This window comes from Gobius niger, assembly GCF_951799975.1.
Source record: "Gobius niger genome assembly, chromosome: 18".
In the NCBI taxonomy this organism is placed as follows: domain Eukaryota; kingdom Metazoa; phylum Chordata; class Actinopteri; order Gobiiformes; family Gobiidae; genus Gobius; species Gobius niger.
Window position 1 is genome coordinate 1,951,027 of NC_136869.1, and position 26,671 is coordinate 1,977,697.

The 26,671-nt window shown below is 42.0% G+C and overlaps 1 protein-coding gene across 1 annotated transcript in view; it reads right to left on the reverse strand.

The window, feature by feature from the left end:
- LOC306977701 (activin receptor type-2B-like) overlaps positions 1 to 26,671 on the reverse strand; it is a 35,671-nt gene that overhangs the window by 5,398 nt on the left and 3,602 nt on the right. Inside the window, exons 2-7 of the mRNA XM_079576126.1 lie at positions 8,195 to 8,402; positions 5,625 to 5,731; positions 5,411 to 5,559; positions 2,266 to 2,406; positions 2,010 to 2,153; positions 140 to 285 (exon numbers count right to left, since the gene is read on the reverse strand). Of these exons, the coding sequence (XP_079432252.1) occupies positions 140 to 285; positions 2,010 to 2,153; positions 2,266 to 2,406; positions 5,411 to 5,559; positions 5,625 to 5,731; positions 8,195 to 8,402 (895 nt within the window). The remainder of the gene's footprint in view (positions 1 to 139; positions 286 to 2,009; positions 2,154 to 2,265; positions 2,407 to 5,410; positions 5,560 to 5,624; positions 5,732 to 8,194; positions 8,403 to 26,671) is intronic.

Genomic DNA, 26,671 nt, shown 5'->3' on the forward strand with positions numbered 1-26,671 from the left:
CTTTCCTGCTACACGTGGATACCAAACCTGTCAGTATTTGTGAATGAATGAGCGTGGGAAAGAGCAGACATGTTGGAGGACATTTTTCACATTTGTATTTTCGTTACTAAGCGACGGAAGCGTCTCCATCTTCTCTGACCTGTGAGCGATGGCCGGCTTGGCGCCCTCTTTGCCCCGGGGCAGGTCCTCGTGCAGGAAGGCCAGGCCGCGGCACATGGACTCGGAGATGAGGCACAGCTCGCTCCAGCTGACCACGTTCCCCTTCAGGAAGTCACACAGCGAGCCCTGGAAAGAGAGGACGCTTTAACCTGAGCTCAGGGCCATCCTCACATCAGTCGCTTTAATCAAGAACCAGCTTTAGACTGATATTAAATCACCATGGAGTTTTCTGGATTGTGAGGCAGAGCTGAGCGATATTTACAGGAATGATCTTTCTCGATGACAATGAAGAGGCGACATTTCAGCATCAGAAACATGCAAAAAACGTTCACAACATTTTTTTTACCCCATATTATTATTATATATTCTTTTCTCCACACATTTGCCATTTTTTTAACCCCTTAACTCCCACCTGAACCGAGCACATTTTCTCCAGTTTGGCTTTACCCCAATCCAAAAGCTTCTGGAAAAAAGGTGTGAAAATAGCAGCAAAACTGAGACGGAAACAATGATGGAAATGTGACAAAAAAGCGAGAAAACATTGACAAAAAAGTGACGAAAAATTGATGAAAAAGAGGCAAAAATGTCACAAAAATGTCACAAGAAATTGACAAAAAATCGATGAAAAAATGACAAAAATAAAAAAAATGTGACAAAAAAAGACAAAAAAATGACAATAAAATGACAAAAAAATGAAAAAAAAATGTGACAAAAAATTGAAAAAAAACAAACAAAAAAATGAATATAAAATTACAAAAAAATTACAAAAAAGTCACAAAAATGAGTTGAACACCCAACAAAAAAACGATGAAAAAAAAAATCTGATGACGTGAGGAAAAAGATCCTCTCGGTTCAGGCGGGAGCTAAGAGGTTCATCTAATTTTTTCCCACACATTTTACCATTTTCCCCCATTTTTTTTTTATTTTAAATTTTTTTTTTACCTCATTTTTTTTTAACCCCTCAACCCCCGGGAGAACGGGATAAGGTTAAGGGGTTAACCATCATTTTCCCAATATCACATAATAATTTTTTTTTTTCTTTTTTATCTATTTTGCCATTTTATCCAGTTTGTATCATATTTTTCATTGGAGCTACACTCCAGCTAAATTTACATTATTCATTCATTCCATTCATTCAAGCTTTATTAAGGACACATAATCCTGGTCCATAGGATTAACCTCTTAACTCCCGCCTGAACCGAGAGGATCTTTTTCCTCACGTTATCAGATTTTTTTTCCATCATTTTTTGTTGGGTTTTCAACTCATATTTGTAACTTTTTTGTCATTTTTTTGTCATTTTTTTTAATCACATTTTGTCACATTTTTATCATTTTTTTTGTCATTTTTGTAATTTTTTTGTCAATTTCTTGTGACATTTTTGCCACTTTTTCATTCCTTTTTTTCGTCACTTTTTTGCCACATTTCCATCATTGTTTTCGTCTCAGTTTTGCTGCTATTTTCACAGCTTTTTTCCAGAAGCTTTTGGATTGGGGTAAAGCCAAACTGGAGAAAATGTGCTCCGTTCAGGGAGTTCAGGTGGGGTTAAAGCAGCACTAAGTAACTCATGCCCCTAGAGGCCATAAGCGCCACTGCAGGTGTCGTAGACAAAGACAAAGGGACAGAGGGATATTGTTCATCCAGTTACACAATGGTTTAAGTGGTGCTAGCCCACAGTTAGCTTTGCCCGTTAGCTTCTTCTTCGTGATTCCATCAGTGAGGCCTAATGTTGAGCAAGAAGTCACACAGTGCTGACACGCGGCCACCAGGGGGAGCTGTTTCCCAGTAATGACACAAACTGGCTGCTGTAGTTCCTGTTTAAAGTGTGACTGAGGCGCGTCCGCTCTCGTACCCGCTCGTGGAACTCCGTGATGAGCCACAGCTCGGCCTCCAGGTGGTTCCCTCTGCGCTCGGCCCCGATGAACCTCAGGATGTTCTCGTGCCTCAGCCCCGGCGTCAGGAAGATCTGGTGCTCGTTCTCCCACGACGCCTTGTTCTGAAACAAACAGGAAGTTAAATAAGTTCACCTTCGAGCCGTTCATGTGTCGCATTATGAACCACCAGCAGGTCACATGATCAGAGAGGAGGCGGAGTCAGAGTTCACGCACCTGGATGGGGAAGATCTTCACGGCCACGTACTCGCTGATCACCTGACCCTTCCACACGCAGCCGAAGCGCCCCCTGGCTTTGACCTCCAGCAGCTGCAGCGGCTTCAGTCCGAGCGGAGGGGAGGCCGGGGGGGGCGGGTCCTGCAGGAACATGTGGATCCACCAAAGCTCATGAATCACTTTATTATCTTTAGTCTCATTTTAATCACAAATACATGACTCTGATTAAGATTATGAAATTCTTTTCCATTTCCACTTCATTATAAGGCTTTGTAGTAACTCCAGATGGCCACACGGAGGCGCCACTTACACTCAGATTACACTCACATTAACCTCTTACCACCCGCCTGAACCAAATGCATTCTGTCCTCTTTGGCTATTATATAGGCCTGTGTAACACCTCATTTGAAAGCTAAGACCCACAAAACAGATCTTTTTTCTCGCGTTGTTGCCTTATTTTGTGTGTTTTTTTTTTAAATTTTGGTCACTTTTGTTGAATTTTTGTCTTTTTTTGTCTTTTTTTGTCTTTTTTTGTCATTTTTTTGTTGAATTTCTGTCATTTTTTGGTTGATTTTTTTGTCATTTTTGTTGATTTTTTGTTGAATTTTTGTCACTATTTTGTTGAAATTTTGTCACTTTTTTGTTGAATTTTTGTCAATTTTTTGTTGAATTTTTGTCACTTTTTTGTTTAATTTGTGTCACTTTTTTGTTGAATTTTTTTAAAAATTTGTGTCACTTTTTTGTTTCATTTTTGTCTTTTTTTGTCACATTTTTGTCACATTTTTGTCACATTTTTGTCACATTTTTGTTGCGTTTACATCCTTGCTTTCTTCTTATTTTTTGTGGCTGTTTTGGTGTTTTTTCCCAAGAAGCTTTTTGATTAGGGTAAAGCCAAACTGGAGAAAATGGGACTCGTTCAGGTGGGAGTTAAGAGGTTAATAATATGAAATTCCTTTCTATTTCCACATCATTATAAGGCTTTGTAGTAACTCCAGATGGCCACACGGAGGCGCCACTTACACTCAGAACTAGAGCTTCGTTCACAAAATGTAACATGCAGCTGTAACATTTGCTTACAGGGCAAACAGAGGAGTGGAGGATGCCACACTGACTTTGTTAAATCTTTTAGTGCAGCATCTGGAAGCCCCAAAAGCCACGCTCGACTGCTGTTCCTCGGCCTTCAACACAATCCAGCCCTGATTTCTCTTTTTAATTTGGATTTTAATCTTGTTGGCTGCATTGTGAACTTCCTGTCCCTCAGATCACAGTGTGTAAGAGTGAATGGGGTTGTGTCCTCCAAAATGCTCTCCTCCACTGGATCTCCTCAAGGCTGCGTCTTATCGTCTTTGCTTTTTATTTTATACACCAACGACTGCAGAAGTGCGTATGGGAACAGGCATCTTCTGAAATGTGCAGATGTGAATCATTGTGAGTCTTTTAACAAACACTGAGGATTTTATTGATTGGTGTGAACAGTTTCATTTGTCTATCAATGTGTCAAAGACCAAGGACATGTTGCCCCCTAGTGGCACCAACACTGTGATCCAGGGAAAACCGCTTGAAGGAGTCTCCGAATACAAGTACCTCGGGACTATTATTGACAAGGACTAACACTGAGTCTAACACTGACGCCATCTGCAAAAAGGTGCAGCAAAGACTCTTCTTTTTAAGAAAACACGGCGAGGCTGCGTTTCAGTTTCATGCAGCTAAAATCTGGAACAGTCTTCACGAGGATGTGAGACAGGCCTCAACTCTGACAATGTTCAAATCCGGGCTGAAAACAGTTCTTTTTGCCCGTTAATATGACTGAAAGTGTTTTATCTGCACTCTTGCCTTTTACTGTAATTGATTAATTCTATGTTGGTGTTTTTATTGATTGTATTTGTTTTCTTATATTTATGCAACTGTATGAATTGTGCTCTACAAATAAACCTGCCTTGCCTTCTTTTTAAAGGAATAGGCCACCGTTTTTCCATACTGAGGTATGTTCTTACATGGCATCCGCACAGTAAAGTGAAGATTACTGCGCAGTTTTCGAACTACTCCTGGTATTATTACGCCTTACAATATAGTCCCCCCTTTTATCCGCTTAGAAAATCCACATTGTTTAATTTTGTGTAATTATAGTTTGTAGTGGAACACTTCACGTAACCATATTTAAATAGGGAAAACGTGGAAGAGCTTGGTAGCTTCTATCTTGACCTGTTTTGGAGCTATAGAGGAGAGAGGGAGAGGCTAAATGCTAACGCCGTCTGCGCTGTGTTTACGTGACTGAAGATCAGACAGGTCCTAAAGAACTCGTCAAAGCTCAGGTAAGAACATATCTCAGTATGTAAAAACGGTGGCCTATTCCTTTAAGAAAAATGAATTCATTTAGAGTTTGTAACGTCCTCATTTTACTATCTTTTACCTCTTTTATTGAGTCAGTTTTAACATTTTGTTTTGTATCTTGGTTTGGGGCTCTTTCTGTGACCAACAATAATTGTTTGATGAAGTTGGTCAGAGTAGCAGGAAAAATCATTGGTGCACAGCAGACTCAGCTACATGACCTTTACATGACCTTTACATGACCTTTACATGACCTTTACATGACCTTTACAGCCAAAGGGTTGTACGTAAAGCCCAATATATTATGGAGTGTCCGGACCATCCGCTTTTTAAGGAGTTTAACCTCCTCCCCTCCGGACGCAGGCTCAGAATGCCCTGTACTGGAACTGGTCGGGCCTCTTTTATTCCAGAGGCTGTTGCGAAGGTAAATGATCATATGTTTCTCAGTGAAGCTGCTGCAAATGAGGCTTTATTTGATCTTCTGCTGATGGTCTCTCAGCTCCAGAGCCGGACTGATGATGCTGTGACTGTGTGATCTTTGTCCCAAACACAGTTGTTGTCTCACTGTGTTTTTTTTTGTTTGTTTTTGCTTTATTATGTGTGGACTCCTGCTGCATAATCATTTCCTTCGGGACATTAATAAAGTTGAACCTTGAACCTATTAACATTATATAACATTATCTTTGGTCCTTCAGTAGAACCTAAACTTTAACAGTTCCCAGCCCCTCTACTGAAGCTCATCAACTAAACCCCGTGAAGAGAGTTTGGTTTGTGTCTTTCCTCTGACGTTAAAGACGGTGAAGAAGAGAAGTCTGACCTCCAGGATGTCCACGTGTCCGTACGGCGGCTTCCTGTGGCGGTACATCCACACGGCGGCGAGCAGAGCCAGGCACAGCAGCAGCCCGGGCAGCAGGCAGTAGATCAGGAGGTTCAGGACGCCCAGAGCGTGAGGCGGGGCTTTGATTACTAAAGAACACAAGACCAGCGTCAGGCCTGCAGTTACGAAGAGGAGGAGGAGCCGGTGGACTCACGTGGGCCGGTGACGTCCGGGAGGTGCGTGAACCTCTCGTTGCAGAAGTTTCCTTCACAGCAGCAGAAGAAAACCTGAGGAGACTCTTCTGTGGCCACGCACTCGTTACTGAAACAGACCACGCAGAGATGATACTCACAACCTTTACATCCACATGATTAAAGAGCTTCATGTTCTGCTCATGGAGGAACCACAGACCTGCTCTGGCCTGAACGTGCTGTAAACTGTCTCTGAAGGTCGGGCTTTTAGACCCAAATATCTGCAGCTTTAAGCCACAGTTTCAGGAGATGCACCGGGACAGATTTTGTGATACCGATACTCAGGTTTGAGTGAATGATCCTCTTTTCTCCAGTGTCAGATCAATAAAGTCTAATATTTATTTATATCATATACTTTTCTGCACTGACGTCCTCTGCATGACTCTGTACTTTACACTGATACTAATAAGTTTGTGCTCGTGATTCAGCTTTATTCATGATTTCTGTCCCAGCTTTGATGAGCTGTGATTGTAAATGCTCAAATATTGTTTGCTGAGATTATCCTTTATCTGTGTTTTATTTTGTGAACGGCCTCTTCAGTCAGAAGATAAACCTAAACCTGCTGCTTCTGCCCAGGTGAACATGAGCAGACTCTGGTCTGTGCAATGTCCCTGTCAAATAAATAAATAAATAAAGTTTAGCAAACTGCAATAAGTTTGAACTAACTCAGTGATTGAATCCTCCACCTCATTTGAAAGCTAAGACCTACAAAACTAAATTGATCTTTTTCCTCACATCATCAGATTTTTTTTCATCACTTTTTTTTGTTGGGCAGTCGTCTCATTTATGTCCAATTTTCGTGACTTTTTTGTCACTTTTTTGTCAATTTTTGTCATTTTTTGTCATTTTTTGTCATTTTTTGTCATTTTTTGTCATTTTTTTTGTAAATTTTTTGTCACTTTTTCAAATTTTTTGTGTCCATTTTTTTCTCCATTTTTCGTCAAATTTTTCTCACTTTTTTGTCAATTTTTTGTCAATTTTTGTCAATTTTTGTCAATTTTTTGTAAATTTTTTGTCACTTTTTCGCCCATTTTTTCTCACTTTTGTCACATTTCCATCATTGTTTTCGTCTCAGTTTTGTTGCTATTTTCACACCTTTTTTCCAGAAGCTTTTGGACTGGGGTAAAGCTGGAGAAAATGTGCTCAGGTTCAGGTGGAAGTTAAGGGGTAAATATGGCGTCACGACTTCCGGGTCCTAGCATACCGGCTAATGCTAGAAAAAAAAGAAAAAAAAAACTCTTAAAAACAACCATCAATATTTGTGAAACTCCACAGAGAGTTACTGAACCGACTTATTTCTAATGCCGCACCTGCTGCTAAACAAGTAATATTTACTAAAGTCGGTACTTCCAGGGTTAGTGCAGCTACTGCGCCGTTAGCAGAGTTTTTTTAGTTTCTCGCACATCTGCAAACCTGGAAGTAGAGCTGTGGCATCACCACTTAACAAACGTATTGCTCCGGTACCTCCATATATGGGCGGCAAAACAAGCTAGTTTAGAAAGCATTGCACTTTACGCACGTTCTAAGCAACTGTAAAGCCTGGATTCTAATCGTTTTTAACTTTCTACAGTTAGATATTTTCCTGTGATAACGCTGGGTCAGTTACTATTAAAGAAACCAGGCGGGTTTTCTCGCACTAATGAAGGCCTTTGATTGACAGGCCGTTAGCATTAGAGCTAATGGTGCTGAAGATCCCGCCCTTATGCCCTTTTTAGGAAGTAGGGATGGGCGATACCACATTTTTTGGAATCGATACGATACCGATACTTTTGGGGTCTTTTTTGTCGATACCGATACCGATACCGATGCCGGTCATTTCCTATGGGTGAATGAAAACTGGTTATTTTATATAATTAAATGGTCCATTAAAATTAGATTACTTTAACTGGTTAATTAAACAATACTAATGTGAAATTAAATACATAAACAACATTTAAAATTAATACTTAAATGACAAACAGAACCTAAACCAGAATAATATGCCCCCTTTTAAATATGCAAATTAGTATCGATACTTTTTGCCCAATATCGATACTTAAAAAGTAGCCGTTTGGTATCGATACATCCTTATTAGGAACATGCTCCATCAGAGCGGGGGAGGAGGAGCCTGTTTACGGTAAACGGATGGCAGTGAGCAGACAGTGTTTATTATTGTTTACAGTCTATGATTTTCTTCTAGTATCGGCTCCGATACCAGTATCAGATCGTTGCATCACTAGTTTCAGTCTCATTAAGACACTGCAGGTGAAGAGGAGGGAAGAAAGATCAAATGATTGCCGATATTTTCAGGAACAAAATCTAAATAATGAACAGAGCCAGAGTTTTCATTCATTTTGTTTTGTTGACATATAAGATCTGCTCAGAGGGATTTTGGATCTGATCTAGTTTTTGAATTAACTCGTTAAAGCTGATGAGGAAGAAAACAAGCCAATCTTTAATTATTAACCGAGTCAGCAAAAATCTACCTAAAACTGTGACTAAAGTTGAGAAGTGACCCCTGCGCCCCGAGGTTAAACCCTGAGCTCCTCCTCACCGGTCGTAGCAGTTGAAGTCGTCGAGCCAGCAGCCCTTCTTGACGAGCTCGATGGTTCCTGAGTTGTTCCTCCACGAGGCGTAGCAGTGCGAGCGCTTGTCGGCCTCGCCCTCGCAGCGCTCCACGCCGCTCTGGTTCGTCTTCTCCAGCTCGAAGTTCACGTTGTAGTAAACGCACTCGCGGGTCCCGCCCTCGCCGTCGCTCAGCCCTGAGGAGGAGGAACAAGAAGCAGAGGAACGTTCAGAGGACGGAGAGGAGGTCACGTTTTAACAGAGGAGGAACAAGAACCAGAGGGAAGTTCAGAGGACGGAGAGGAGGTCACGTTTTCAACAGAGGAGGAACAAGAACCAGAGGGAAGTTCAGAGGACGGAGAGGAGGTCACGTTTTCAACAGAGGAGGAACAAGAACCAGAGGGACGTTCAGAGGACGAAGAGGAGGTCACGTTTTCAACAGAGGAGGAGGAACAAGAACCAGAGAGACGTTCAGAGGACGGAGAGGAGGTCACGTTTTAACAGAGGAGGAACAAGAACCAGAGGGACGTTCAGAGGACGGAGAGGAGGCCACGTTTTAACAGAGGAGGAACAAGAACCAGAGGGACGTTCAGAGGACAGAGAGGAGCTCACGTTTTCAACAGAGGAGGAGGAACAAGAACCAGAGAGACGTTCAGAGGACGGAGAGGAGGTCACGTTTTCAACAGAGGAGGAACAAGAACCAGAGGGACGTTCAGAGGACAGAGAGGAGCTCACGTTTTCAACAGAGGAGGAGGAACAAGAACCAGAGAGACGTTCAGAGGACGGAGAGGAGGTCACGTTTTCAACAGAGGAGGAGGAACAAGAACCAGAGAGAAGTTCAGAGGACGGAGAGGAGGTCACGTTTTCAACAGAGGAGGAGGAACAAGAACCAGAGAGAAGTTCAGAGGACGGAGAGGAGGTCACGTTTTAACAGAGGAGGAGGAACAAGAACCAGAGAGACGTTCAGAGGACGGAGAGGAGGTCACGCTTTCAACAGAGGAGGAACAAGAATCAGAGGGAAGTTCAGAGGACGGAGAGGAGGTCACGTTTTCAACAGAGGAGGAACAAGAACCAGAGAGACGTTCAGAGGATGGAGAGGAGGTCACGTTTTCAACAGAGGAGGAGGAACAAGAACCAGAGAGAAGTTCAGAGGACGGAGAGGAGGTCACGTTTTAACAGAGGAGGAGGAACAAGAACCAGAGAGACGTTCAGAGGACGGAGAGGAGGTCACGTTTTCAACAGAGGAGGAACAAGAACCAGAGAGACGTTCAGAGGACGGAGAGGAGGTCACGCTTTCAACAGAGGAGGAACAAGAATCAGAGGGAAGTTCAGAGGACGGAGAGGAGGTCACGTTTTCAACAGAGGAGGAACAAGAACCAGAGGGACAATCAGAGGACGGAGAGGAGGTCACGTTTTCAACAGAGGAGGAACAAGAACCAGAGGGAAGTTCAGAGGACGGAGAGGAGGTCACGTTTTCAACAGAGGAGGAGGAACAAGAACCAGAGGGAAGTTCAGAGGACGGAGAGGAGGTCACGTTTTCAACAGAGGAGGAGGAACAAGAACCAGAGAGATGTTCAGAGGACGAAGAGGAGGTCACGTTTTCAACAGAGGAGGAGGAACAAGAACCAGAGAGACGTTCAGAGGACGGAGAGGAGGTCACGTTTTCAACAGAGGAGGAACAAGAACCAGAGGGACGTTCAGAGGACGAAGAGGAGGTCACGTTTTCAACAGAGGAGGAACAAGAAGCAGAGAGAAGTTCAGAGGACGGAGAGGAGTTTAGTTTGTGTTTTCAACAGAGGAGGAGGAACAAGAACCAGAGGGAAGTTCAGAGGACGGAGAGGAGGCCACGTTTTCAACAGAGGAGGAGGAACAAGAACCAGAGAGACGTTCAGAGGACGAAGAGGTCACGTTTTCAACAGAGGAGGAGGAACAAGAACCAGAGGGAGGTTCAGAGGACGGAGAGGAGGTCACGTTTTCAACAGAGGAGGAACAAGAACCAGAGAGAAGTTCAGAGGACGGAGAGGAGCTCACGTTTTCAACAGAGGAGGAGGAACAAGAACCAGAGAGAAGTTCAGAGGACGGAGAGGAGGTCACGTTTTCAACAGAGGAGGAGGAACAAGAACCAGAGGGAAGTTCAGAGGACGGAGAGGAGGTCACGTTTTCAACAGAGGAGGAGGAACAAGAACCAGAGGGACGTTCAGAGGACGGAGAGGAGGCCACGTTTTCAACAGAGGAGGAACAAGAACCAGAGAGAAGTTCAGAGGATGGAGAGGAGGTCACGTTTTCAACAGAGGAGGAACAAGAACCAGAGAGAAGTTCAGAGGACGGAGAGGAGGCCACGTTTTCAACAGAGGAGGAGGAACAAGAAGCAGAGGGAAGTTCAGAGGACGGAGAGGAGGTCACGTTTTAACAGAGGAGGAACAAGAAGCAGAGGGACGTTCAGAGGACGGAGAGGAGGCCACGTTTTCAACAGAGGAGGAGGAACAAGAACCAGAGAGAAGTTCAGAGGACGGAGAGGAGGCCACGTTTTCAACAGAGGAGGAACAAGAACCAGAGGGAAGTTCAGAGGACGGAGAGGAGGTCACGTTTTAACAGAGGAGGAGGAACAAGAACCAGAGAGAAGTTCAGAGGACGGAGAGGAGGTCACGTTTTCAACAGAGGAGGAACAAGAACCAGAGGGAAGTTCAGAGGACGGAGAGGAGGTCACGTTTTCAACAGAGGAGGAGGAACAAGAACCAGAGGGAAGTTCAGAGGACGGAGAGGAGGTCACGTTTTCAACAGAGGAGGAGGAACAAGAACCAGAGAGATGTTCAGAGGACGAAGAGGAGGTCACGTTTTCAACAGAGGAGGAGGAACAAGAACCAGAGAGACGTTCAGAGGACGGAGAGGAGGTCACGTTTTCAACAGAGGAGGAACAAGAACCAGAGGGACGTTCAGAGGACGAAGAGGAGGTCACGTTTTCAACAGAGGAGGAACAAGAAGCAGAGAGAAGTTCAGAGGACGGAGAGGAGTTTAGTTTGTGTTTTCAACAGAGGAGGAGGAACAAGAACCAGAGGGAAGTTCAGAGGACGGAGAGGAGGCCACGTTTTCAACAGAGGAGGAGGAACAAGAACCAGAGAGACGTTCAGAGGACGAAGAGGTCACGTTTTCAACAGAGGAGGAGGAACAAGAACCAGAGGGAGGTTCAGAGGACGGAGAGGAGGTCACGTTTTCAACAGAGGAGGAACAAGAACCAGAGAGAAGTTCAGAGGACGGAGAGGAGCTCACGTTTTCAACAGAGGAGGAGGAACAAGAACCAGAGAGAAGTTCAGAGGACGGAGAGGAGGTCACGTTTTCAACAGAGGAGGAGGAACAAGAACCAGAGGGAAGTTCAGAGGACGGAGAGGAGGTCACGTTTTCAACAGAGGAGGAGGAACAAGAACCAGAGGGACGTTCAGAGGACGGAGAGGAGGCCACGTTTTCAACAGAGGAGGAACAAGAACCAGAGAGAAGTTCAGAGGATGGAGAGGAGGTCACGTTTTCAACAGAGGAGGAACAAGAACCAGAGGGACGTTCAGAGGACGGAGAGGAGGTCACGTTTTAACAGAGGAGGAGGAACAAGAACCAGAGAGAAGTTCAGAGGACGGAGAGGAGGCCACGTTTTCAACAGAGGAGGAGGAACAAGAACCAGAGAGAAGTTCAGAGGACGGAGAGGAGCTCACGTTTTAACAGAGGAGGAGGAACAAGAACCAGAGAGAAGTTCAGAGGACGGAGAGGAGGTCACGTTTTAACAGAGGAGGAGGAACAAGAACCAGAGAGAAGTTCAGAGGACGGAGAGGAGGTCACGCTTTCAACAGAGGAGGAACAAGAACCAGAGGGAGGTTCAGAGGACGGAGAGGAGGTCACGTTTTAACAGAGGAGGAGGAACAAGAACCAGAGAGAAGTTCAGAGGACGGAGAGGAGGTCACGCTTTCAACAGAGGAGGAACAAGAACCAGAGGGAAGTTCAGAGGACGGAGAGGAGGTCACGTTTTCAACAGAGGAGGAGGAACAAGAACCAGAGGGACGTTCAGAGGACGGAGAGGAGGCCACGTTTTCAACAGAGGAGGAACAAGAACCAGAGAGAAGTTCAGAGGATGGAGAGGAGGTCACGTTTTCAACAGAGGAGGAACAAGAACCAGAGAGAAGTTCAGAGGACGGAGAGGAGGTCACGTTTTAACAGAGGAGGAGGAACAAGAACCAGAGAGAAGTTCAGAGGACGGAGAGGAGGCCACGTTTTCAACAGAGGAGGAGGAACAAGAACCAGAGAGAAGTTCAGAGGACGAAGAGGAGCTCACGTTTTAACAGAGGAGGAACAAGAACCAGAGAGACGTTCAGAGGACGGAGAGGAGGTCACGTTTTCAACAGAGGAGGAACAAGAACCAGAGGGACGTTCAGAGGACGGAGAGGAGGTCACGTTTTCAACAGAGGAGGAACAAGAACCAGAGGGACGTTCAGAGGACGGAGAGGAGCTCACGTTTTCAACAAAGGAGGAGGAACAAGAACCAGAGGGAAGTTCAGAGGACGGAGAGGAGGTCATGTTTTAACAGAGGAGGAACAAGAACCAGAAGGAAGTTCAGAGGACAGAGAGGAGGTCACGTTTTCAACAGAGGAGGAACAAGAACCAGAGGGACGTTCAGAGGACGGAGAGGAGTTTACTTTGTGTTTTAACAGAGGAGGAAACAAAGAAATAGACTGAAATAACTAGAAATAAAAATAGTCAAGGCGGCCGATACTGACATTTGGAGCCAGGATGTTTCTCAGCGCCTGAGGCTGAGGAAGTCTCTGTCACTTTCAGAGATATCGGCCAGGCGATATATCGGTCGATACAGGCAGTGCAGGGTGACTTTAAAATTGTAATATATTTTCATTTATATTAGAACAGCTTTAACCTCTTAGCCCCGCCTTAACCAAGTGCATTTTCCCCAGTTAAGCTTCACCCAAATCTAAAATGTTCCAGCCCACGGGCCAGTGTGACGTTTCAAAGCTAAGACGTAAATGCAGATCTTGTCCAACTGGATTTGGTGCATTTTATTTGGGGGTAGATTTTTTGTTTTGTTTTTTTGTGATGGAGCGTGAGATGGACAGACGGATCGGTGCGGCGTCAGCAGTGATGCGGTCGCTGTATCGGTCTGTCGTGGTGAAGAGGGAGCTGAGTCGGGGCAAAGCTCTCGATTTACCGATCGATCTACGTTCCCGCCCTCACCTATGGTCATGAGATTTGGGTCATGACCGAAAGGACGAGATCGCGAATACAAGCGGCCGAAATGAGTTTCCTTCGCAGGGTGGCTGGGGGTGAGGAGCTCAGTTACCCGGGAGGAGCTCGGAGTAGAGTCGCTGCTCCTTCACGTCGAAAGGAGCCAGCTGAGGTGGCTCGGGCATCTGTTCCGGATGCCTCCTGGTCGCCTCCCGCGGGAGGTGTTCCAGGCATGTCCTAGTGGGACAAGGCCTCGTGGACCCAGGACACGCTGGTGGGACTATGTCTCCGAGCTGGCCTGGTGTGGCCTCGGGGTCAGAACAGCTGGAGGAGGTGTGTGTGGATCGGGAAGTTTGGGCATCTCTGCTGAGACTGCTGCCCCCGCGACCCGGCCCCGGATAAAGCGGAAGAAAATGGATGGATGAATTTTTGTTTGTACAACAATGCAATCCATTTAAATGCTATTGTAACTTAAGTAACTTAAAGCAGGACTAAGTCACGTGATTACCTTAATAAATAAAAGTGTTTATGGGATGATTGGGGGTCTCCCCCTGGTGTCTCCAGCCAGAAAACCACAATTGCAACTTCATTGCCACCGGGTCGGAGTCACAATAATGGAATCATGAAGAAGAGGCTAGCGGGCAAAGCTAACTGCGGGCTAGCGCCGCTTAAACAGTATTTACAGCCAAGTTTGAGTGAAAAAAATGATCTCCATTGTGAAACTGGATGAACAATATCCCTCTGTCCCTTTGTCTTTTCTGTCAGCGTAGTATTTACTCTCAGGGGGAATTAACCCCTTAACTCCCGCCTGAACAGAGCACAAATTCTCAGTTTGGCTTTACCCCAATCCAAAAGCTTCTGGAAAAAAGGTGAGAAAATAGCAACAAAACTGAGACGAAAACAATGATGTGACAAAGAAGTGATGAAAAATTGATGAAAAAGTGGCAAAAATGTCACAAGGAATTGACAAAAAAATTACGAAAAAAAGACAAAAAATGGACAAAAAAATGACAAAAATGTGATAAAAATTTGACCCAAAAAAATTAAAAAAAATTGACAAAAAATGACAAAAAAATGACAATAATGTGACAGAAAATGGACGAAAAAATGACAAAAATTCGACAAAAAAATTACAAAAAAAATTACAAAAATTTGAAAAAAAAATTACAAAAAATTGACAAAAAATGACAAAAATGTGACAAAATAAAAAAAAATGTTATAAAAATTTGACTAAAAAATCACTAAAAAATCACTAAAATGTGACAAAAAATGACAAAAAAGTTATAAAAATGATGGAAAAACAATCTGATGACGTGAGGAAAAAGATCCTCTCGGTTCAGGCGGGAGTTAAGAGGTTAATGAGTAAAAAAACACAATATGCTACGACACCTGCAGTGACGCTTATGGCCTCTAGGGGGCATGAGTTACTGAGTTCTGCTTTAAATGGTAATGACTAATATATTACTGTATTAACGTATTGTAATATGTGACCCCCCAACACTGCAGCACTTTCCAGTTAAGGCGGCGCCTAAACAACACTGAGCTGCCGCCTTAACTTCTTCTTCTTTTGTATTAGTGGTGGCTCGACAGACACCATGCTATGCTAACGTTAGCTACGAGTGAACAATGTGCTGTGAAAAACCCTCCACATGGACCTGGTTCTGTCTGACTTTATTGGAGAGTTGAATATGTTTAAAGTCCACCAGGAAACAGATAAAAAGAGTGAAAAGTTGTGATTCCCATGAGAGGGATTCAAGGGGCCAGGCTGACTTTGAGAACATGTGCACTTGTGTCTGTTTTTACACATAAATGTCTGATATTCTGATGAAAACACGCGGTCTCCTCGTGCTGAACGTCCGTGACCTCCAACAAAAGTTCCAAAATGGATCCGGTCTGAAGTCCCGGCCCGGCCTGAACCCCGCGACCTCGCCGTCTCCGCTCCGCGCCCCCAGACCCGCTCTCGGTGTTTAGGTCGTGCCTCGTTCATATTCATGAGCCTCATTAGTATGCGGGAGGCGGATTCCGTTTCCGTGGAGACGCTCAGACCTAACGAACTCCGGCCTGAGCCTGACATTTACACATTTCTCAATTTAAAGAAAGAGTCCGGAGAGATTCGGTGAAGTTCAGGGCGGCGGAAAGACGGGAGCGAGGCCGGTGGGGTTCCGCTGCTCGCCTGCACAGCGCCACCTGCTGGTCAGAGAGGGCGCTTTAGCAGGAATCAGAATGCAGATGTGGTTAAAGTTTAGTTTTCAGCTGCGAGTCCGGCTCCTCCAGAGTCATTTCAGCGGAAAATCTCGATGTTCGAGCTGGATCACGGATCGACCGGAGCTGTGAACGGTGCAGCCAAACCGTTCAGACGTTTAACCCCTTAACTTCCACCTGAACCGAGCACATTTTTCTACAGTTTAGCTTTACCCCAATCCAAAAGCTTCTGGAAAAAAGCTGTGAAAATAGTGACAAAACTGAGACGAAAACATTGATGAAAAGTGATGAAAATGTCACAAGAAATTGACAAAAAATGTATGAAAAAATGACAAAAATGTGACAAAAAAATTACAAAAATGTGATAAAAATGTGACAAAAAATTGATAAAAAATATGACAAAAAAATGACAAAAAAATGACAAAAATTTGATAAAAAAATGTACGAAAAAGTGACAAAAATAAAAGAAAATTGACAAAAAATGACTAAAAAATGACTAAAAAGTTACAAAAATGAGACGAAAACAATGATGTGACAAAAAAGTGCCGAAAAATTGATGAAAAAGTGGAAAAAATGTCACAAGAAATTGACAAAAAATTGACGAAAAAATGACAAAAAAATTGATGAAAAAATGACAAAAATATGATAAAAATTTGACCCCCCAAAAAATTACAGAAAATGGACGAAAAATGAAAAAAAATGGACAAAAAAATTACCAAAATGTGACAAAAATGTGACAAAAAATGGACAAAAATGCGATAAAAATGTGACAAAAAATTGATTAAAAAATGACGAAAAAATGACAAAAAAAAATAAAAAAAGACCAAAAAAATGACAAAAAAGTTACAAAAATGAGTTGAATACCCAACAAAAAATGAAAAAAAAATCTGATGACGTGAGGAAAAAGCTCCTCTCGGTTCAGGCGGGAGTTAAGAGGTTAAAAACTATCAACAGTGTCTTAAAGTGAACCCTAAAGCTGAAACCAGTGCAGAGGCCGACACAGGACGACCAAACCTGCCTCTGCTCTCAGATTCTCAGATTCAAATCTAACTCATTTAAATAATATTGGTCCAAACATTAATTTTTACAATTGTAAGTTTAGATTTCATGTGCTGAACCCTGTGCTTTCTTTGCTCCAACATAGTAAAGAAATAGTTTGTTCATTTTGCACTAATGTGACAGAAGTATGAATTGAATTTTTGTCACATTTTTGTCACTTTTTGTCACTTTTTTGTCACATTTTTGATGATTTTTTGTCACATTTTTGTCACATTTTTGTCACATTTTTATTGAATTTTTGTCACATTTTTGTCACATTTTTGCCACTTTTTTGTCACATTTTTGTCACTTTTTGGTTGAGTTTTTGTCACATTTTTGTCACATTTTTGTCACTTTTTGGTTGAGTTTTTGTCACATTTTTGTCACATTTTTGTCACTTTTTTGTCACATTTTTGTCACTTTTTGGTTGAGTTTTTGTCACATTTTTGTCAATTTTTTGTTGAATTTTTGTCACATTTTTGTCACATTTTTGTCACATTTTTGTCCCTTTTTTGTTGCGTTTACATCCTTGGTTTCTTCAAATTTTTTGTGGCTGTTTTGGTGCTTTTTCCCAAGAAGCTTTTTGATTTAGGGTAAAGCCAAACTGGAGAAAGAAACGTGTAGTAAAAGCATGAACAACGCACTCCAGGTCGGCATGAGGCGAGTCGGGTTTGACTTGAGTAAACGCAGCTGAAAAAAGTGATTTCTGACGATTGAACTTATTTGTCAGATTTAAAGTCACCGTCCAGAACAACCCCCAGACTCGTCAGGGAGGAAACGTCCCGCCTCGTCCTCATGAAGACTCTATAGATTCCTTGAAACTCTTAACGTCTGTGTTGGACGACCCTTGACCTCCCTCTCGGCTCATTTGCATTTCACACACGTCTGCGGGGTCAGGGGTCAGAGGTCGCTCATAGACATGTTAATACGCACATGTGAAGGGGGGGCTGCATCTGGAGTCTGGCCTTTTCACACAACACAGAAAGATGTAAAGCAGCGGCGAGGAAATATGCAGAAATCAGCCACATCATTACGACCAGCGCCGACGCAGCTGCTGCTTCAGTCGCAAACTTTAACTGGATTTACATCTTTTCTGATTCGCCCCAGACGCCATTGTCCGAGCGGCGCTTTGTCCAAGTTACACACGCAAATAAATGATCAAAACTGAAATGTTCCCGAACTCCTTAAGCCACGACGACTTTCTGAGTCAAGACATACTGAGGAAGAAAACACCAAGAGTTTAAGGTTGTCTCACGATAACACGTCACATCTAAAGGAAGCTGATCTTTTATAATCTGTGAGAGTTTTTATAGAAATGAAGCTCAGCAGGGCCGGACTGGGACTAAAAAACAGCCCTGGACTCTGATGTGACACTTCCACAAATACATTTTCTCCAGTTCGGCTTTGCCCAAATCTAAAAGCTCCTCGACTGGAGAGCAACACTGTAACGCCTCATTTGAAAGATAAAATCTAGAAAAGTGATGGTAACTTTTTGACACGTTGTCACTGCATTTTTGTCATGTTTTTGTTGCTTTTTCATCACTTTTTTGTCACTTTTTCGTTGTGTTTTTGTCTCTTGTTTTTCGGTTTTTTTTTCATGTTATTGTTGTTTTTTCATCGCTTTGTCGTCACGTTTTCGTCACATTTTGTTGTGTTTTTGTCACTTTTTTGTGGCTTTTCCAGCACATTTTTGTTTTTGGATGCTTTTCTTTTAACCTCTTAACTCCCGCCTGAACAGTGTTAATTTCGTCGACTAAAATATTTAGTCTTAATTTTAGTCAAAGTGATATTTTTGTGACTAAAATTGGACTAAAACTAAATTAAAAGTTTCTCATGAGACTAAAACTGTCCAGATATTTTAGTTGACTAAAATAAGACTAAATAAAAATGAAAAGGAGAGACTAAAATCATCCAAACTTCTATTGAGCGTCTGAAAGAGCCTCAGATCATGTAAAGTCTCTGCTAAAGGATCAGCTCTGAGCTTTGTTCATGTGAAGCAGCTCCATGAAGCAGAGGAACAAGATTAAATATGATTATAATCAATATTATCAATGCAAAGTCCACTAAATTAGTCTTAAATTTTGTCGACTAAATTGACATGCAATTTAGTCGACTAAAACTAGACTAAAATTGAAAAGATTTTTTTGACTAAAACTAGACTAAAATCGAATTACATTTTCGTCAAAAGACTAAGACTAAAACTAAATTAAAATGTGCATTAAAATTAACACTGCGCCTGAACCAAGAGCATTTTCTCCAGTTCAGCTTTACCCAAATCCTGTAGGCCAGTGTAGCGCCTCATTTGAAAGCTGAACAAAAACTAAATGGATCTTTTTCCTCACGTCATCAGATTTATTTTCATCACTTTTTTTGTTGGGCAGTCGTCTCACTTTTGGCAAACTTTTGTGACTTTTTTTTCACTTTTTCGTCAAATTCTTATCACTTTTTTCTCACTTTTTCGTCCATTTTTCCTCACTTTTTTCACATTTTCATCCTTGTTTTCGTCTCAGTTTTGTTGCTATTTTCACACCTCTTTTCCAGAAGCTTTTGAATTGGGGTAAAGCTGGAGAAAATGTGCTCGATTCAGGTGGGAGTTAAGGGGTTAAGCTATTAGATTTGGGTAAAGCTCGGTTAAGGCGGGACCGGTGGCCCAGGAGCCAGTGGCCCTTCTGTGCTCGTCTAGAATGGACATGTGGCCAGTCCGCCCCTGACCTCAGCTGATCTCCATGTGTCAGTTTCGTCATGAATGCTTCTTTTCTTCCTTTATCATGAAAATGGATCAGGTTTTGCAGACTTGCACTTTGGATGGAATACTGCCGTGTACGACTACTCCAACATGGAGGACAGGAGCCTTCAGAGAGAAACAGGATCTTTCAAACAGGAGCTGCATCATCTCACAGGCGTCCCACAAACAGCTGCTGCCTCTGATTATCTCTCTGCCCAACACAACTTCATCACGTCTGTGTTTTCAACGTGAGAACATCAGCCATGTCACAAATCAAGTCCGTAGTCGAGCTGCTAACCGCTTTCCCAGGGCCAACTAGCTGCTTAGATCTGGTGAAAACAAGTATGATGCACTAATAACGTCAATAAAGCAGTAGCTATATAAAGCAGCTTTGAGATGATCACACACTGAGCCAGGCCTGATGCATTTGTGGTTTATTGTGGACGTTTCATCAACAATGAGCTGTGGGCGATTGTAACAATCACCATTGTCCACTGGCACAAATAATGATCCTTTACTCAGACATATGGGCTGGATATGAGCTTAAATACTGGGGAGATCCTGGCGTAGACCATGGGTATAGCTATAGTTAAAGATCCAGAGGACATGGCAGGACAAAGAGGGACTATTTAGCCCCAAAACAGCAGTTATTTTTCAGTCAAGAGCTCCTTCCTTCAGAACACATTTAAAATCACTCGCCCCTGACGTCTAAATCAATCAGTGGTTTTGTAAAGCCCAATATCACAACAGGAGTCGCCTCACAGGGCTGCACCAAACCATTAAGGCAATAAAACAGAACAGAAAAGTCTCCATCTTGTTCGGTCTGAATGCAGTATATGCAGCAACAGGAAGTGAGCTGGACAAACACGTCATATTTTGATCACAGCGCCGCTTAGAACGTCCGAATTCACATCCACAGAGAGCCGGAACTGCTGATCGGTGCAAATCGGCATGTGTTAAAGAGTTTTACAGTTAGCGGCTCAGGCTAATCAGTGCTAACAACAACAGAGCAGATCAACCGAACAGTCATTTCATTCAGTTTCAGGCTGATTTCGGGCACATTTTGTGATTATTGTGTTGTTTTCTCGTTTCCGGCTGCAGCAGTGTGATCCTCTCAGTCAGCGGTTGTGGGTTTTACTCCTGATCTCTCCAAACCAGCCCACAGCTGTGAGTGCAGACGGCATCTGCCCCGCGATACCCGCCCCTCCCCCTGCACACACAGTAAATACCCCTAATGCCCCCCGACTGCCCCCAAGTCTCATTCTCACTCAGACCATCTGTTTGTGAATGTTAGCGAGAAGCGAGAGGCCTGATACTAAAGCAGTGTGTTCCTCACTCACTGTGAGGCCAGACACACGAGCAAAGAAATAAATGAATAAATGCACTAACCCTCCCCGGCCTTCATGAGCCTGTAGGAGAAACACCCAGGCCATCAGAGAAGTCCAGGACAAAGCTGAAGCTCAGAGACCCAGGACACTCAGACAAACTCAGATCAGGAACATCACACATGTGAAAAACACACGGCGAGAGTGTTCTAGGCTTAACCTCTTAACTCCCGCCTGAACCGAGAGCAATTTCTCCAGTTCAGCTTCACCCAAATCCTGTAGGCCAGTGTAACACCTCATTTGAAAGCCAAGACCTACAAACTCATCTGAATGGATCTCACGTCAAAAGATTTTTTTTCCATCATTTTTTTGGGGGGTTTTCAACTCATTTCAGTAACTTTTTGGTAATTTTTTTTGTCAAATTTTTGTCAAATTTTTATCACATTTTTCTCACATTTTTGTCACATTTTTACCACTTTTACATCATTTTTTGGTCAATTTTTTGCCACTTTTTTGTTATTTTTTCGTCAATTTGTTGTACATTTTTCATCATTTTTTTTTGTCACTTTCTGTCATTTTTTTGTCCTTTTTTGTCAATTGTTTTGTCAATTTTTTGTCACATTTTTGTCATTTTTTGGTAAATTTTTTGTAATTTTTTGTCACTTTTTTTTTTACATTTTTTCATAATTTTTTTTTATCAAATTATTGTCTTTTTTTTGTCTTTTTTTTGTCTTTTTTCACATTTTTTCACATTTTTGTTATTTTTTTGTCATTTTTTTGTCATTTTTTGTCACATTTTTCTTGAATTTTTTGTCAATTTCTTGCAACATTTTTGCCACTTCATCAATTTTTCGTCACTTTTTTGTCAATGTTTTCTCACTTTTTTGTCACATTTCCATCATTTTTTTCGTCTCAGTTTTGTTGCTATTTTCACACCTTTTTTCCAGAAGCTTTTGGATTGGGGTAAAGCCAAACTGGAGAAAATGTGCTTGGTTCAGGTGGGAGTTAAGGGGTTAATATGCATGATGTCATCAAAAAATTCGATAAATTGTCACACTCCTCCTCCAAACAGGGGTGAAGTTCCACCTTTTCCCAATTTAAATACAGTTACATGAAAAGTTACACGATCCAAGTCAATAAACAATATGAGCTGTCATCGAAGAGACTAACATTAATCTTCCAAATACCTAAAAAATGATATCAAATTCCACAAATATCAACGCCATTTGGAGCGATGCCTTTACTGGGAGAGGCCACATGTCAACATTTGTGTGACTGAGCGCACGCACGATGAGCAGGCAGGTACGCATCAACTCGTCTAAGCTCAGGTAACAACATATGTTCCTTTCTCCAGTTTGGCTTTACCCCAGTCCAAAAGCTTCTGGAAAAAAGGTGAGAAAATAGCAACAAAACTGAGACGAAAACAATGATGGAAATGTGACAAAAAAGTGAGAAAACATTGATGAAAAAGAGGCAAAAATGTCACAAGAAATTGACAAAAATGTGACAAAAAAATGACGAAAAATTGATGAAAAAGTGGCAAAAATTTCACAAAAATGTCACAAGAAATTGACAAAAAATTCAAGAAAAAATTGACAAAAATGTGACAAAAAAAATACAAAAATGTGATAAAAATTTGACAAAAAAATGACAAAAAAATGACAAAAAAATGACAAAAAAATGACAAAAATGTGACAAAAAATGACAAAAAAATGAAAAAAATTGACAAAAAAAGACAGTAATTTGTTAAAAACAATTGATGAAAAAAATGAAAAAAATGTGATACAAATGTGACAAAAAAATGACAAAAATGTGACAAAAAAAATACAAAAATGTGATAAAAATGTGATAAAAATGTGACCAAAAAATGACCAAAAAATTGATGAAAAAAATGTGATACAAATTTGACCAAAAAATTACAAAAATGTGACGAAAAAATTAAAAAAAATTGACGAAAAAGTTACAAAAATGAGTTGAATACCCAACAAAAAAATGATGGAAAAAAAATCTGAAGATGAACCTAAAAACTGAGGCACTGTAATATATGTTTTAGCTCTTACGGTGGTGATATACGCCGATCTCAGTGGAAATAAAACGGAAAAAGGAACATCCCACTTGCACGCTGGGAGCTACAGCTGTTTTGTTTCGAGGTGGGGCACAGAGTCTTCTCCCTGAGGGTTGGAATGACTTCACTGCCTTGTTTTATCGCAGCCATCTTGTAACTAACATTAATCTTCCAAATACCAAAAAAATTATATCAAATTCCACAAATATCAACGCCATTTGGAGCGATACCTTTACTGGGAGAGGCTACATGTCAGCAACAGTTATCATGGCGCACCGGAAAGTTAAAAACAAACTACAAACTCTGCCTCTGCCGCGTCCTCCATGTTTGTTTGCTCTGAAGTCATGTTGGATCTCAAGAGGTTTTGTGAGATTTCCCGTCTGACCTGGGAATGTTCCTGAGTCTCATCGGTTTGTGTCCGTGTTGACTTTTTAAATCTTCCCGTGTGAACCAGGCCTGAGATGATCAAGGATTCGTTCATTTTTACCTCTTAACTCCCGCCTGAACCGAGAGGATCTTTTTCCTCACGTCAGCAGATTTTTTTCCATCATTTTTTTGTTGGGTATTCAACTCATTTTTGTAACTTTTTTGTCATTTTTCGTCTTTTTTTCTCACATTTTTTTCTTTTTTTTGGTCAAATTTTGTAATTTTATTTGTCGGATTTTAATCACATTTTTGTCATTTTTTTGTCATTTTTTGTCACATTTTTGTCATTTTTTGGTCATTTTTTGGTCATTTTTTGTGTCAATTTTTTAATCAAATTTTTGTCATTTTTTTGTCATATTTTGTCACGTTTTTGTCATTTTTTGGTCATTTTTATGTCAAATTTTTGCCACTTTTTCATCAATTTTTCGTCACTTTTTTGTCAATATGGGGTAAAGGCAAACTGGAGAAAATGTGCTCGGTTCAGGTGGGAGTTAAGGGGTTAACCTATTTACATCCTGATTAGGGTTAACTAACCCTAACCCTACGGGAGGTAACAGGTTAATAAAAAGAGATCAGTGGAGCTTCATTCAGTGGTCTGTGAAACTAACACGGCTGCTCTGTCTCCAGCCCAGGGTCAAACGGGTCAGAGCGAATTTTAGGAAAAGCAAAACTCTTTGGAGCCACACTTTTAAGGTCAAAGTGCTCATAAGAACCCTGTTTACCAAATGTCTTTTAGAGTCACACCACTTTATTTCATTCAGGAAAAAATATTAAAGATGTCCCGCAAATTGTAGAGAATGAATTCCAGAAAATGGTTCAATGCCAATAAATTGTCCCTAAATATTAGCAAAACCAAGTTTATGATCTTTTGTAGTAAAAGGAAATATGTCGAAGCGTCATTGTTTATCAGCGGATTAGAAACTGAAAGGGCACATGAGATTAAGTTTCTCGGTATCATGATTGATGAACACATGGAAATCTCATATTGATCATGTCAAAGTAAAGGTGTCCCAAATAAAAGCTCAAAGATTCTCTCAATAAGAATGCATTGTTTTTGTTGTATAACTCATTGATTGTTCCATATCTGACCTATTGCATTGAAGTGTGGGGAAGTGCCTGCAAAACATACATTAATTACATGTTTCTGTTACAGAAAAGAGCGATTAGAGTCGCCAGTGGACGTGGATACAGAGACCAGACCAATCCTTTATTCATACAACTAAAAACACTGACATTGTGTGAATTAGTAGAGTTTAACCTTTTAAAAACCATGTATAAAGCTCATCTGGAAAGTTTACCAAATAATTTACAAAGCAGATTCAACCAGAGAAAAAGCAGATATGAACTAAAAGGTACTGAGGTTTTTACAAAGGCAGCAAAGGAAAGATGTTTCTCGCTCTGTGGAACAGTCCTGATTGTAAAGTGAAAAAATCTAATTCCATTGATGTGTTTAAGAAATATGTCAAATTATCAATGTTACAAAAACATGACACTGCGGAGGAGCAGATCAACTTTATGTGTTTTGTGTTTTGATGTCATGGAAAAAAAAAAAAGGAAAAAAAGAAAGACATGAGACAGTTTAACATTTAAATGAACTGGAATTTTGTGTTGATAAGGGGCAGACATTATAAGTGTTTACTTATTTCTGCTCCTTTTCATTCATGCTAAATGCTGTTGTTGCATTTTTAAATGAATGAAATAAATAAAAGTTAATTAATTTTTTTTTTAAAAGTCACCCCTGGCCACCAGGGGTTGGTATTACAGCAATGTCAGCTCCCGCCATGAGGACCAAAGAGAAGCGCGTTCCTCCCCCAGAGCTTAATTTGTAAATGAGTGTTTTCAGGAACACTAGGTCTGATGTGATGGATTCGGGGCCAGAACATCTGCCGGAACCGTCTTATTAAGTAAGGATTAAACAACGAGGAGCCGCATTAGTCGGTTCTAACGCCCGACACAGTGTTGTTCCTCCTCCATTATAACGTCTAACGCGGCTCCTCGTTGTTTAATCCACTTATACCAGGGTCCCACAAACGTAACATTTATAATAAATGTTTTTTTCATTGACTAAACTCACTAAATCTGCCAGACTACGGGACTATTTTGTGTGGGTTATTAGCCGGTCACTGAAGGCTGGTCTCAGAGCGAGTCATTCTCCGCAGCTATTACGAGGATCTCAGTCAGGCTCAACGACACAACATCAGCACAGAATCACAACACAACAGGACTAACCCGGAAACACTTTTCCCTGGAAGGAAACACCGATATGCGGCACTCGTGGGCAGGAGTTATTTACCTTTTACAAGGTTTAACCTGAAGCTAGCTAGCTAGCTCAACAGTAGCTAACCTAGCTGCTCACTCTCCTCTACAAACATTTAGCAAACGTTTGGTTTTGGCCAAAAACGTTGAAATTAAACAAAATCCATCTCATACGTTCCTGTCAGTCACTAATTACGCCTTTATCTGATTCAGCTGTGTCATGCGTTGCTATGGCGATGCCACAGCGGAGTGATATCCCAGTGATTTAACTACCGGACTACGTGTGCGGTTATACCAAAATAATGCACCAGCCAATCAGAATCCAGTATTCACCCAGACCATGGTATAAACACTATTATATCAGATCAACTTTATGCCGGATCCTTTACCCTGAAAAACTGAGAATTGGGGGAATGTGTCCTCCCGAACAGGGGATCAAATTAAGCACATGTGTTCTCGTAATTATCGTAAATCCACTCGTCGAGTAGCAAATTGCACATGAACGCCGCCTCTCGTATTCTCCACTGGGAAACCGGGAAAAACCGTTGATGCCCGAGTTCCTGAGATGAGAAAACCTTTGACCTTTGACAGAGCAGTGATAAAACACCATCACACCTTTAACCGACTGAGACCAGGCCGATACAGAGAAGCCGGTCAGACTCTCATGCAGATTTATATTAGTTCACAAAGTAACCTCCACTTCCCCCCCCCCCCCCCCCCCAGAGTCACAGGACGTCTGCAGTGAGGAGGAGAGCGGCTCTTTGTGGCGTCATTTGAAAACACTATGTGAGCGTGCACGTGGGGGGCGTGCACGTGGGGGGCGTGCACGTGGCGGTGATTGATGGGGGTCAGCGGGTCCAGGAGGGGGGGGGGGGGGGGGGGGGGAGGTTTGGGGCGCCGTCTGGGACTGAAGTTCTGCGACAAAGACTCGAAGTTTCCCGTGATTATTGACTCTGACTCCGCCCTGATGCAGAGTTTAACTGAGCAGGGGAGCGGCCCAATGAGCAGGGGAGGTCGTTCTTACTTTGATTACATCCACGAGAACTCACTTTACATTGTGAGAAAGAACTGGTTTAAAGGTTTGGAGTCTTAATAAAGGTGTCGGGCTCAGGTTAAAAAACTCTGCTGAACGTATTGACCTCTGACCCCAGGCCCGATAACAGGCTCTCCATAAAACGGTTTGGACAGCCCTGGTTTAGATGCTTATTAATATTT